At 36.0% G+C, this 13,526-nt stretch overlaps 1 protein-coding gene across 3 annotated transcripts; it reads left to right on the top strand.

Annotated features, from left to right (window-relative positions):
- The first annotated feature begins 8,379 nt into the window (after nt 1-8,379).
- LOC104890432 (sufE-like protein 1, chloroplastic/mitochondrial) lies at nt 8,380-13,270 on the top strand. Of its 3 annotated transcripts, none has more exons than XM_019248921.3 (3): nt 8,380-8,714; nt 9,972-11,187; nt 12,889-13,270. In XM_019248921.3, exon 2 carries the CDS (start codon nt 10,026-10,028, stop codon nt 11,151-11,153), a length of 1,128 nt encoding a protein of 375 aa, XP_019104466.1. In that variant the 5' UTR covers nt 8,380-8,714; nt 9,972-10,025; the 3' UTR covers nt 11,154-11,187; nt 12,889-13,270. The 3 variants fall into 3 exon arrangements, with proteins under 3 accessions (XP_019104466.1, XP_010674222.1, XP_010674221.1); XM_010675920.4 differs by having other exon boundaries at nt 12,741-13,270; XM_010675919.3 differs by lacking the exon at nt 12,889-13,270 and having other exon boundaries at nt 9,972-11,370.
- Nucleotides 13,271-13,526: the final 256 nt, after the last annotated feature.

Here is a 13,526-nt window from a genome sequence, read left to right as displayed (position 1 = left end):
GCCAAGTACATTAAGGCACCAATTGCACTTAGATATGGTACTTCAGGACCAAGAATTTCTTCGTTTTCTTCTCGTGGTCTGAATGGATCATCTTTCTCATTCAGGGAACGCACTACCATTGGAGAACTTATTGGGTGGGCTTTGTCCATGAAAAAACGTTTCAGGATTTTTTCTGTATAGTTTGATTGATGGACAAAAATCCCATTTCTTAGATGTTCCATTTGCAGGCCAAGGCAAAATTTTGTCTTCCCGAGATCTTTCATCTCAAATTCTTTCATCAAGTATTTTGCAGTCGCTTCAAGTTCTCTAGGAGTTCCGATAATGTTCAAATCATCGACATATACAGCAATGATCGCGAATCCTGATTTAGATCGCTTAATGAAAACACAGGGACTGATTTGATTATTTTTGAATCCTTCTTTCAATAGGTATTCACTAAGACGATTATACCACATTCTTCCAGATTTTTTTAACCCATAGAGTGATTTTCTCAATTTTATTGAGAACATCTCTTTGGGCATGCAATTTTCTGGTAGTTTTAGTCCTTCAGGAACTTTCATATAAATATCTGTGTCAAGTGAGCCATACAAATATGCGGTCACTACATCCATCAATCTCATTTGCAATCCTTTCGAAACTGATAAACTTACCAGAAATCTTAGTGTAGTTGCATCGACTACTGGAGAATATGTCTCATCATAATCAATCACCCTGGCATTTGCGAGAAGCCTTGGGCTACTAATCTTGCCTTATATCTAGTAACCTCATTTTTCTCATTTCGTTTTCTCACGAATACCCATTTGTACCCAACTGGTTTTACACCTTTTGGTATTTGGGTTATTTGACCGAATACTTCACGTTTTTCAAGTGATCTCAATTCTGCTTGAATTGCCTCTTTCCATTTTGGCCAATCTTTTCTACGGCGACATTCATCAACTGTATTTGGCTCTACATCATTTTCATCGTATGTCATTTCAACCGCTATCGAGTAAGCAAAAATTTCATTCAAGACAACATCTTTTCGATTCCATTGTCTCTTTGTAGAAACATAATTAATTGAAGTTTCATTGTTGTCTACGCTTTCATGTTCCTTTTCTTCTGGAACACGTTTCTCTTCATTTTTGTTTTCATCATGCTCTGTTGGGAGATTTATATTAATTTCGTTCGTTGTCTCCCCTTGCCTTTTCATTTTTCTCGGTTTTAAATCTTTAGAACCGGGTGGTCTGCCACGTTTTCGACGTGCTATTGACTCATTTTCAATTGCCTTATTGTCATTAGGAATTTCAATCCGTTCCGGAGCATTCGCAGCAGGTACATGTGACTTTGTCACTTTCTTAGAATCTGTGAATGCATCTGGCAATTGGTTTGCAATACTTTGCAGATGAACAATTTTCTTGACTTCTTGTTCACATGAATTTGTTCTCGGGTCCAGAAACGACATTTGCGATGCGTTCCATGTAATTTCCGATTTTATATTTTGTGGGTCCACTTTCTCTCCCCCTAAGGATGGGAATACCGACTCATTAAAATGACAGTCGGCAAATCGAGCCGTAAATAGATCACCAGTTGTTGGCTCTAAATATTTGATAATTGATGGAGATTCAAATCCAACATATATTCCCATCCTTCTTTGTGGACCCATTTTAGTACGTTGGGGGGGAGCAATAGGTACATGTACAGCGCACCCAAAAATTCTCAAATGTGAGATATTCGGTTCTCGACCAGATACTAATTGTAATGGTGAGAATTTGTGATAGGCTGTCGGCCTTAATCTTATCAATGTTGCCGCATGTAATATAGCATGACCCCAAGTAGTAGATGGCAATTTTGACCTCATTATTAATGGTCTTGCAATTAATTGTAGTCTTTTGATTAATGATTCAGCAAGACCATTTTGTGTATGTACATGAGGTACGGGTGCTCAACAATAATCCCAATAGACATGCAATAGTCATTAAATGTTTGGGATGTAAATTCCCCAGCATTGTCTAATCTTATTTTCTTTATTGTATGATCTGGGAATTGAGTTCTTAATCGAATTATTTGAGCCAAAAGTTTTGCAAATGCAACATTTCTGCTTGACAGAAGGCTCACATGTGACCATCGAGTAGAGGCATCAATTAATACCATGAAATAACGAAATGGTCCACATGCAGGATGAATAGGCCCACAAATATCTCCTTGAATTCTTTCTAAAAACATTGGAGATTCAGTGGCAATCTTATTTATAGATGGCTGATTATCAATTTGCCAAGTGAGCATGCAGAGCATGTTAATTCATTTGACCGAGGAATTTTGACATTCTTTATAGAGTGTCCATTTGAGTTTTCAATGATTCTATGCATCATTCCTGTGCCAGGATGGCCTAATCGGTCATGCCATAGAGTAAATGATTTTCTATTATCTAACTTCTGGTTAGATATCATATTAATTTCAATCGGACGTATATCTATGCGATATAGTCCCGAGGAAATTGCTGGCAATTTTTCATAGATGTATTTCTTGCCGTTTTTCTCTGCCGTTAGGCATATGAATTCCTCTTTGTTCACCGTCATTGTTTCCAAATGGTAACCATTCTGACGTACATCTTTGAAACTTATGAGGTTCCTTCGAGATTTACTCGAATATAATGCGTCATTAATTATCAATTTTGTCCCATTTGGAAATATAATGCAAGCTTTTCCAGAGCCTTCAATTAGCTTGGCTGTCCCAGAAATTGTACTAACATTTGCTTGGAATATTGTAAGTTTTGAAAAATACTCTTTATTTTTCAATATGGTGTGTGTTGTCCCACTGTCCAGGAGACATTGTTCTTTAGTTCCAACTTCTGATGAATTCATATCTTCATAAATAATAAATACGATGATTAGTATAAGAAAAATACGTATTTTTATTAATAATCAGGAACAAATACATGAAAGTGGATATTGAAGCAGTTGAAATAAACTAAGCACATTAATCGATTGTGATCTAAACAAACTTATTTTCAACTTCAGCATCATCCATAAAAAAATCTGAAACATCAAGGCTGGGCATGGATGTAGTGGCTTCATTAACAAAGTTTGCTTCAGCATTTTTTCCTTTGTTTTTTATTGAAGCTTGATATAGATCTACCAAATGTTTGGCAGTACGACATGTGCGGCCCCAGTGCCAGTCATGCCACATCTATGGCAAGTATCATTTCCTTTATAGGACGTCTGCCTTGATTTCCAGATGATTGTCCCCAATTTTTATCAGAATGTTTAAAATTATTATTTCTTGGGGAAAATCGGCCTCTTCCACGTCCACGCCCTCGGCCACGGTAATTACCACGTCCTCTCCCACGACCGTTGTAATTACCGCGTCCACCACTATGTATAGCATTTGCTTCTGGTGGATTAGAGCTTTCTATAGCATTTATCTCATGAGTGGCTGAAGACCCCGTAGGTCTAAGATTATGATTTTTCAGCAAAAGATCATTATTTTGTTCAGCCACAAGTAGTACTGAGATTAGCTCAGAGTACTTTTTGAAAGCTCTGAACCTGTATTGTTCTGCCAATATGATATTAGAGGCGTGGAAAGTGGAGAGCGTTTTGTTTATCATTTGCTCTTCTGTGATGGGATGATCACAATATCTTAACAATGATACAATTCTAAACAATGTTGAATTGTAATCACTGACCGTTTTAAAATCCTGGAACCTCAGATTGGTCCAGTCATAATGTGCCTTTGGGAGAAGCACATTTTTGTGATGCCCATATCTTTCATTTAGGCTATCCCATAGTTCTTTTGGATCATCCACAAGTAGATATTCACTTTTTAAACTTTCATGTAAATGATGTCTTAGGAGGACTAAGGCTTTTGCCTTTTCTTGTACAGTCGCAATTTTAACTGATGCGGCTGTTGTAGTTGCATCCCCTTGTTGGGTTGTCACATCTTTAATTGTATGTTCCAGTCCTTGGGCCTTTAAATTCATTTGGGCGTCCACCGTCCATTCTAAAAACTTTTGCCCAGATAGATCTAGTATGTTAAATTGTCTTTTCACTAGATCTCCCATTCTTTTGACTACAAATAGGTAAATATTTGAAATTAGTAATGATGATAAATCACATATATATATTATCTCCCCCTGATTTATATCATTATTATTATAGATAAATAATACAAACAAAAAAAAAACTAAAAATAGCGTACAACAATAATGAAGCTAAGCAAAAAAAAACAAGAAAATACCAAAAATAGAAACAAAATACAACAAGTGAATAAACAAAAAAAAACTTCCTAAAATGCACTTAAAGACAAAAAAAATTGATATTCATGTGCATTTTTCGCCATTCTTCCGGGGGAAATTTTTTTTTTTGTCTCCTATTTATGTATTAGGAGATATATCATTAATGCCATGAGGAGGAAAAAGAAACCGGCTATAAGAAATAAGTAGAGTTTTATTTTCCTAAAATCCTCTTCAAAAGAGGAAGATGAGGGTGGAGGACGGTTGTCGTCGGCGTTAAACATGGTGGCCGGAAGGTTGAGGAAGAAGGAAAAAAATTTGTGGGTTTAGAGAAAAAAATCGGAAGAAGATAAGGGATATGTGGTGAAAATGGGGATGGTAATCCGCTTTTATAGAGGGTTATCCCTAACTGTGCAGTTCATATACAGTTAAAAAATATACAACGCAATAAAATTCTAATATTGACAAATATATATTAGAGCATGCTAGTAAATTGGTAATATAATATATGTAACTATAAATGCAAAAAAAGTAGAAGATTAGAGACAATAATATATAATAATGTTCTGAATGCTTGTTCCCTGCATACATACGACATTATTGCACATATAAGACATAATAATGCTATCACTTCACTAGGCCGTCCATATAGGTGGCAATAAAAAAATTAACCTGTCCATATAGGCGGTTTAAGAGCAGATAAAATAAAATAACGTAAATAAAATGTCCTTGCCCTCCATGAAGGTGGCGTTAAAATTATTTGTTTTCTGCGTTAGTAGTATGGTGACGTTTACTACTAGTTTCTTCCTGTTCATCTCTATCTCTTTTATTACTGGGGGAGGTTGATTTTCAGCTGGTTGTATAGGAGGGTTATTATTGGTGTTGGGAACAGGGGTTTGTGGGTTTTCTCTGGTATGAGTATTTGTACCGTTGTTACGGTTACTGGGTCGGGGCTGTATTACAGTTCCCCTCGCTGGGTTGGTAGTGAATGGCACATTGTTTCGCTCTATCCAAAATAAATACCCGAGACAGAGACATTGTGTAAAACAATGTTAATCCCGTTACTTTGTTGGTCCATGTTCGGGTAGTAAAAGGGTTGGGCTTGGAGAAAAAAAATTTAAACTTAAAAAAATGGATGTAAAAATTTTAAAGATACCTTAAAAAAAATTTCCGGTAGAACACTCGTGCTGATAACGTGTTGTGAGAAATAGAGAGAGAAGTTATGCAAGTAGAGAGAGTTTTGTATATTGAAGTATTTTGATCTGATGCACATATGTAAATCTTACGCTTACATATTTATAGTGGTAAATTATACCACTGTTTACATATAGTAGAGTAGTAGGGCGGTAGAAAATTGTTGCATTGCATTGAATGTTGATGGGCATTGTCAAAGTTGGTATGCTCCAAAGTCCAACCTGACAGTCACAACTGTTGCAACAGCTATGTCTATAATTGGTTTTTTTTATTCATATGAGCCACAAAGGCCGTGTTACTGTAATCGTCTAACTTTCTTCTAATTTATCCACCGGTTTACTCGATCCATGTCTCATTGATCTCGAGAATTGACGATGTACCAAATCTAGTGACGTTTATGTAAGTAGCGAATGGATGCATTATGTTCATGTGAAAAGGCCTAAATTATAACTTTTTTGAACACTTAGGGGTTGTTTGGTAATTGACGGTTTCGAATCTCACTTACAAAGCTGGTTGATTGATATATATATATATATATATATATATATATATATATATAGTCTAAGTTGTGTATCTAAAAATATGTTTGTCAAACTATACTGATTTGCTAAGGCGGATGAGATATCAAATATATATGTTCAACAAAATGTCTTAGGTCTGCATTTACAATAATTTATTGTGCACCCAAACTGACGATATCACACAAAAACTGAATATATTTGGGGGAAAACGCTTATATCATACAAAAACTTATTATAGTAGAAAACTGACCATATTATACAAAAACTGACTATATAAAAAGTGATTATACAAAAACTTACTGTATCAAATGAAAACTAACTATATCATATTGCGTATGGTGCACAATAAATTATTATGAACCATTCCATTTAAGTTTTTCTATTATGTTCAAAATACTTTTTTTTGAAGGAGAAATTTCATTAATTGAAGGTCAAACGCATCTACAATAGATATTAAGAAAAAATAAGATACAATCAAACAAGGTTAAATCAAATTTGTTTTAGAAAAACTACAATAAACCAGATCGAGCAATACAGCGCAACCCCCTTGTATTTGCTGAATCAAACAGCTATTGATGAGGAAGTCTATCATTCTGACATAGTTTGGGAAGAACATTCTTGAATCTTGATCGAGCCATGTTTATCGCATCTGAGATTCCAATACCTTCATGTTGAGTCTCGAACTTCAACCAATGAGAACAATTTCTCATACCTAAAAACAAAAAAAACCCTACTCACAACTCCCATAGGAGAGAAGGAGATCTCCAAAAAAGAGACTAAAAAAATCCCATGAAGAGATACTAATTTATTCAACAAAACTAAAAACTGAAAATAAAAAGCGAAGAGGGGCTGACCATGGATAAAAACATCCATGAAGCCCCTAACTGATGAAAAAGAGGTAGGGAAGTAAGGATGGAAATGGGTGATGGATCATCCATCACCCGTTTCACCCGGTTTTTTAAATGGATAAAAAACCCGATTTAAATGGATGGAAAGCGGGTGGTGGGTGAGAATTTTTTCACCCGTCACCCGATCCATCACCCGTTTAACCTCCAACCCATCACCCATTTATAAAGTTTTACATGTAAACTTACTTACTTTTTTATATTTTTGATAGAAATATTTATATCATGTATATCATATCACAAATTTCATTAGAAAATATACTCCATGGTTTCACCCGTTTATCACCCGACCCACCCGTTTCACCCGGTGGGTGACGGATGGATGGATGCGGGTGGAGCGGATGGATGCGGGTGACGGATGCGGGTGATGCTCCACCCGCCCCGAATCCCATCCATTTCCATCCTTATAGGGAAGGCTAGGATGTAGAGTGGGGAGGTTAGGATTTAGAGTATGTTGTATCTTCCTAGTTGCAGTATTTAGATGTCTTTTTTTCTATATGTTCAAAATACTTTAACAATAGATATATTTTAAAAATAATGAAATTAAAGATGGCTAAAATGAGATAAAAGAAATAAAAAAAGGTAATAAATTGAAGAGCTTTTATCCTGTTAAACGCCCTAAATTTTCCTAGTAACTCCCTAAATACAGTATTTTTATACTTGCATAATTACATTTCTTTTCTCTCTCCTCCCCCTTGACTCACTCCCCTAACCCTCCCTCTCCAATTTCAAAACTGACTTCCTTACCACCACACCACCACCACCACCACCATCTTCTCCATTTTCAAAAACTATTTATCGGAATTGGAGTAGACAAGTCAGCCATAATTCACGATTAATTCAGTCAGTCCATAAACAAATCGTCGGAATTGACTGTTACACTAAACTAAACAATAATTCACGAAACAAAAAAAGTTCAAAATTGACTGTCACAGATTGTTAGAATTCACCATAATTGCAGCGTGGCATTAATTTAGTAGCAGTGTGTCGCATATTGGAATAGACAAGTCAACCTTAATTATTTGGTTTTGCACCACCATCTTGTACTACAGTGTTGCACCACCATCGACTGAATTTTTATTTTTTTTAAAAAAAAGAGGGGCGTCCACCAAGGACGCCCCACCATCGGTGGAGGCGTCCTTGGTGGCCGCCCCTTTTTTTTCTGAATTTTGTTTTTAAAAGAAAGGCAGGTGTCCACCATGGACGCCTCACCACCGGTGGAGGCGTCCAACAAAAAAATTTCTTCACTGTTAATGAAGAAAACAGAGGAGAGGAGAGTATGGGGTACGACGGTGGGGGTACGGCGCTGACGGCGGTGGTAGTGCGACGCCAGTAGCAGTGTGGCGGCAGTGGTGGTGTGTTGCACCGGTGCTCAATTGTGATGTGGAAGAAGAGGGGAGGGGAAAGTGAATGAAGAAGAGAAAAGATCTGAAAATAAAAAAATACAGTATATTGTACGTATTTAGGACGTTAATAAGAAATCTTAGGACGTCGTTTAGCAACCCAGAAAAAAAAAAAAAACTTTTAAGTGGAAGCTAAAGCAGGAGCCTTCAATAGTTCAATGTGATAACTAACTGATAACGCAAGGGAAAACAAGAGAAACTAAAATTCTTCTCTGCTGTTCGTATTATCCACTATCTTCCTCCTTCTCGAATCCCACGACACAGCAGAACAAGCGTTCCCTTCCTTCGACTTCGCCGGTCCAGTAATTCTTCCATCCTTCGTCGTCGGCGCATCGACTGTTCAGTCGTTCAGCAACTCGTTTCGTCGAATCGTCGTCACTTACTCACTTGTGACTCGTCGCCGGTGACTCTTCGTCTTCACTTCTTCATTTCTTGTTCGTCGGCAGGTCGGCAAGCGGCAGCGGCGCCAGAATTCAGTCTTCAGGTATTCTTCTAATTCTACGTTCTTAATCTTCGCTTAATCGTTTCTTCAATTCTTGTTTATTGAATCATTGTTGGCATGATGCTGAAAATTGATTTTTTACGATTGTGGCTGAAAATTAAGTATTTAGGTTACTAAAGATTGTGTGTTTGTGTATTTTTGTCAATTGGATTTCAGTTGTTGCTGAAAATTGAATCATGATTTGATTTTGTCGTTTGGGTTTTGTTTGTTGCTGAAAATTTGTCATCTGTAATGTATTATATTGCTGAAAGTTGGAATCACGATTGTGTTGTGATTTAGGGATTAGATTAGGATGCCAAATTGACAAATGATTGTGTTGTAAAGTTGTGATTTAGGAATTATGTTACTAAGGTTAGAAATTATGTTAGGATGGCAAATTGTGATTTAGAAATCATTATTTTGAATGATGTATTATGTATGATGTGCTTGATTGTATTGTGTTGGCCTTTTCAATCGACTTATTTAATCTCATTCAAATTATTAATTTAATTTTCAGAATGGAAAGGAATAATACGAGGGATATTTCAATTTTTTTTTTTTTTTGCTAAAAGAACGCCCACTCAAAATCCACCTCCTCCACCCTCTAAGTACTATTTGGTTGTAATATGAGTATTTTGCTTTTGGAAACTTTTATGAATTTCTTTTAATGTATTGGTCATTATCGTATTGCCGACTTGCGTTAGTGTGACCAACCATATTCAATCTCCTCTATCCGCCACTGCTTACAGATTACAGATAGAGATTAAGACTTATAATAGTACTCAATTTTTTAAACCCTAAGTTTAAAGATTTAAATTTTGTAGTTTGATGTCAAATAATTGAGTAAGAATTCTTTTTTTTTTTTGATAATTTTTTTTATTCTCTAGTATGCTATAAAATATCCAGATTTTGGGCCTTGCTTGGATGCCATTGTTTAAGTAGTAGTATTGCTGAGTTTCGTGTTGAAATTACCAGCTTTTGTAAGCTTTGTGGGCATTTTTCTCTTCTTTTTATAAGGTTTACAGGAGAAGGAGAAATTACAGGACAATAAGGTTTATCTTGATTCTTGTAGTCATGTGGTCGATACTAATAAAATGCTCATATTTAATCATACTTTTGATGGGATAATTTTTAATACTCAATTGAATGACTGTTAGATTTTATGTATGTAATTGTCTTAATTAATAAATAATGTGGATCTTTATGTAAAATATTTGGAATGTCAACTAATATATTGGATATTTTAACGATTTTATCTAGGTCTTCTTCGTCAAACGACTTTGAACCCACGCAGCTGGATTTGCCACTGCTCCAATGTCATCCATGTCAATGCCTTCATCAATCCGAACAATCTCAACCAAACTTCCCCAATTTAACCTCTTCCCTTATTCTTTTTCTTCTTCTTCAAAACCTGTAATTTCATCTCTTCCTCACCCTTCTTATTCTCTTCCTTCCTCCTTTAGACCTATCTCTTTCCAACGTCTCCCTGCAAAATCCGAATCTCTCTCGTGTTCTTGTTCTTCTTCGTCTTTAGTTCAACCAACGATTGAAGAACTTCCCCCCAACCTACAAGAAATCATCAAACTCTTCCAAGCAGCTCAAGACCCACGAGCCAAATACCAGCAATTAATGTTCTACGCCAACAAGCTCTCTCCCCTTGAACAGCAGTACAAAACCAAGGAAAACAAAGTTGAGGGATGCGTTTCTCAAGTTTGGGTTCGGGCTTTCTTAGACCATGATGATGATGACAAAAATGAGAAAGTTGTTCGTTTTGAGGCTGATTCTGATTCCATTATGACCAAAGGCCTTGCTGCTTTACTTGTTTTGGGTCTCTCTGGTCGTCCAGTACCTGAAATTGTAAGGGTTTCCCCTGATTTTGTCACCCTTTTGGGCCTTCAGCAGAACTTAACCCCTTCTAGGAATAATGGGTTCTTGAATATGTTGAAGTTGATGCAGCGGAAGGCTCTCCTTTTGGGATTGGAGGCTGAAAAACAACAAGAAGGAATTGATACTTCACCTCAAATTCAATCGGGTATTGAACAAATGGAGCCCCAAGTGGAAATAGTTGGCCTTAAACTCAATGGGTCTTCTGGGGTGGAAAGTTTGGATTTTGATGTGGGTAAGAGCGAAGATGTTGCAGATGGGTCGAGCTTATTGGGAACTAGAGGAGAGAGAATTAAGGAGAAATTGGAGAGAGAATTGAAGCCTGTAGAGTTGGAAGTTGAGGATATATCTTACCAGCATGCTGGGCATATGGGAGTTAGGGGGAGTGATGGGGAAACACATTTCAATTTGAAGATAGTTTCTAATGAGTTTGAAGGGAAGAGCTTGGTCAAGAGGCATAGAATGATTTATGGTTTGTTGCAGGATGAATTGGAAGGAGGTTTACATGCTTTGTCAATCATTTCCAAGACACCAACTGAAGTAGAACAAGGAAGGTAGACATAATTAAGAGGAGCATAAGTCTACAAAAGAGGTTAAATTTTTTTTATATATAACTTATTTCAACCCAGAATTTGGTGTTTTCCCTCCTCCTTTTATGGTTTATGATAATCATTGTACCTACAGTTTTACACATTGCGACTATTCCATGTGCATTATATTACTGGAATAATTATTGAGAATTTTTATCACGAGATTAGATATCTGTTTCTGCCTATACTGATTACTTCCTTGTACATTCTCAGCTTCTGTTGATTGCTTCAAATAGTGCTTAGACAGTCTTTTAGGTAATGTGTAGCTCATGCTAATATGGTGGCTTGTTATGGGTAATATATGTAGTATGTACCATACTCATTTGGAATGCTATCATGGATACTATTGGAATGATTTTACTGTTTGTTGTTGCATGAATTAGACTTGATGCTTGGAATGCTTGGAATGATATTTGTTTGAACAGTTGGAGTATAAAAGCTTAAGTTAAAGGAATCAAAATTATACATTATTTTTTGAACAGTTGTCTTCTGATGACTTCTGAAAGGAGCTATAAGTTTAATCCTGCCAAATTTTTATTCCTCTTAGATTGATTTTTTTGGCTATTAAAATACTTTCTAATATGATGCTATTCTATGTATCATATCTTATAAATATAGCTAAGTGATCTCTAATACACAATTTGTAAGGCTATAATTATACTACCTCCGTTCTTTTTTAGTTGCAACGTTTGACAAATTGCACTATTCATATTCTCTTACTTGACCACATTTGTTGATTTATATGTTAAACAAAATATAGTCATGTGGGGTCTTGTTTGATTCGTTTCGATGTAAGCTTTCATAATATTAAATTTTTATAATTTTTACTTACATACAATTAGAGATAAAACGATTTGAAATTGTACATTGGCAAGCGTGAAAGTCAAAATGTTGCAACTAAATAAAAACAGAGGTAGTACTAAACTAGCATAGGAGGTACAGAGCTTTACTTTCGGAAAGGATAAATATATCTTGACAAGAGAGAAATGCCATCAGACTATAATAATCATTTAATACAATAGGAAGAGGTTAAGTATTATCATCTTGTGGCAGATCGGGCTGGATTCTCAACCCTTACCCGTTATTCTCGGGTTAGGTTGGGGTTATGTTAGCAGGTCGGGATATTTTTCCCTGCTCTAATCTTGCCCATATTAATGCTTCCATAATGGGTATCTTCAGCTTAATTTTATCATGTTCTAAGCAACAGGCACTAGTTCAGATGTGGGATTAAGCTGTATTTTCAATCAAATTTGAATGTTGCCCCCACTGAACTACTGCTATAAGACATGAATCTCTGATCAAATTAACATCCCTAAAGAAAGGATAAAGAGACAATTAGAACAGCAATGCTAATAGCATAGGACCAAGAGTAATATGAGACTTTAGATTCTGTAGGAGATTCTAAGCTGTTGATTTTACAAAACTGCTTAATTTTCTTTTTCCCTCTCTGTGATTGAAAGTTAGGATGATTCTTTTGATATTGATGTATACAAGGTCACTAGTCATGTGGCATTAGTGTAGTCAGAACTACTTACTCCTGCTTATTTTTCTCTAGGCTTCCTTCCTTTTGGTATGTTTAATCTTCTCAAAGTTCGCATGGTATCAAATGAGTTGGTTTGAAATCATCAATATATTGAAGCGCTTCCGCAGTGTATATTACAAATAGAACAATGGTGAGGTGCGCCTGACTATTCAGATTTCAGATGATTATGTGACAGGAGTGACGAATTTTGGCGATATGCCTACAACCTTGAATGGAGGATTAGCCATTACACAAGTATCTGATCGAGCTGCTACTTGATTCTCTGAGTCACATTCAAGTATTGGCAAGTGTTTTGACTCACTATCTTATAATGTGAAACTAGCAAGTATTAGCAAGAATGTAACTTATGTAATATGACTAATGAGACATAATTTAGGGGCTTTTTAAATGAACATGAAGCAGATGCTCTTCCTGCAGTGCAATCACTGGCTGCATGTTTCTAGCAGATACCCCTAATAACTCTGTAAGGCGATAACTATTTCAGTTTATCCAGTGTACTATGAAGATCAGTTCATTGCAATGATGTAGTAGTATGTGTTGCATTTGCCGTGTATTAATACGTTATACCTTGGGGGACTGCGCGCTATTTAAAGACACTAATAATCAAAATTTTACACTGTCAAACATGAATGTTAAACAGTTAAAATGAGCTAAGGTACAAGATATGATCATATTGTTTCTCACCTTCTTGTACCCATAAACACGGATCGTATTTAATTATTTGTTTTAACTTATATCGTGATCAACTTGTATCCATAAACACGTATTTAATTATTTGTTTCAACTTATATCGTGATT

Source organism: Beta vulgaris, chromosome 4 (assembly GCF_026745355.1).
Source record: "Beta vulgaris subsp. vulgaris cultivar EL10 chromosome 4, EL10.2, whole genome shotgun sequence".
NCBI classification, from domain to species: Eukaryota; Viridiplantae; Streptophyta; class Magnoliopsida; order Caryophyllales; family Amaranthaceae; genus Beta; species Beta vulgaris.
The sequence above is the reverse complement of the archived record's forward strand: the minus strand, read 5'-3'. Positions and strand labels throughout refer to the sequence as shown.

Bases quoted from the DNA above. Each gene is read 5' to 3' on its own strand.
- LOC104890432 (XM_019248921.3), top strand. From the start codon at position 10,026: ATGTCATCCATGTCAATGCCTTCATCAATCCGAACAATCTCAACCAAA.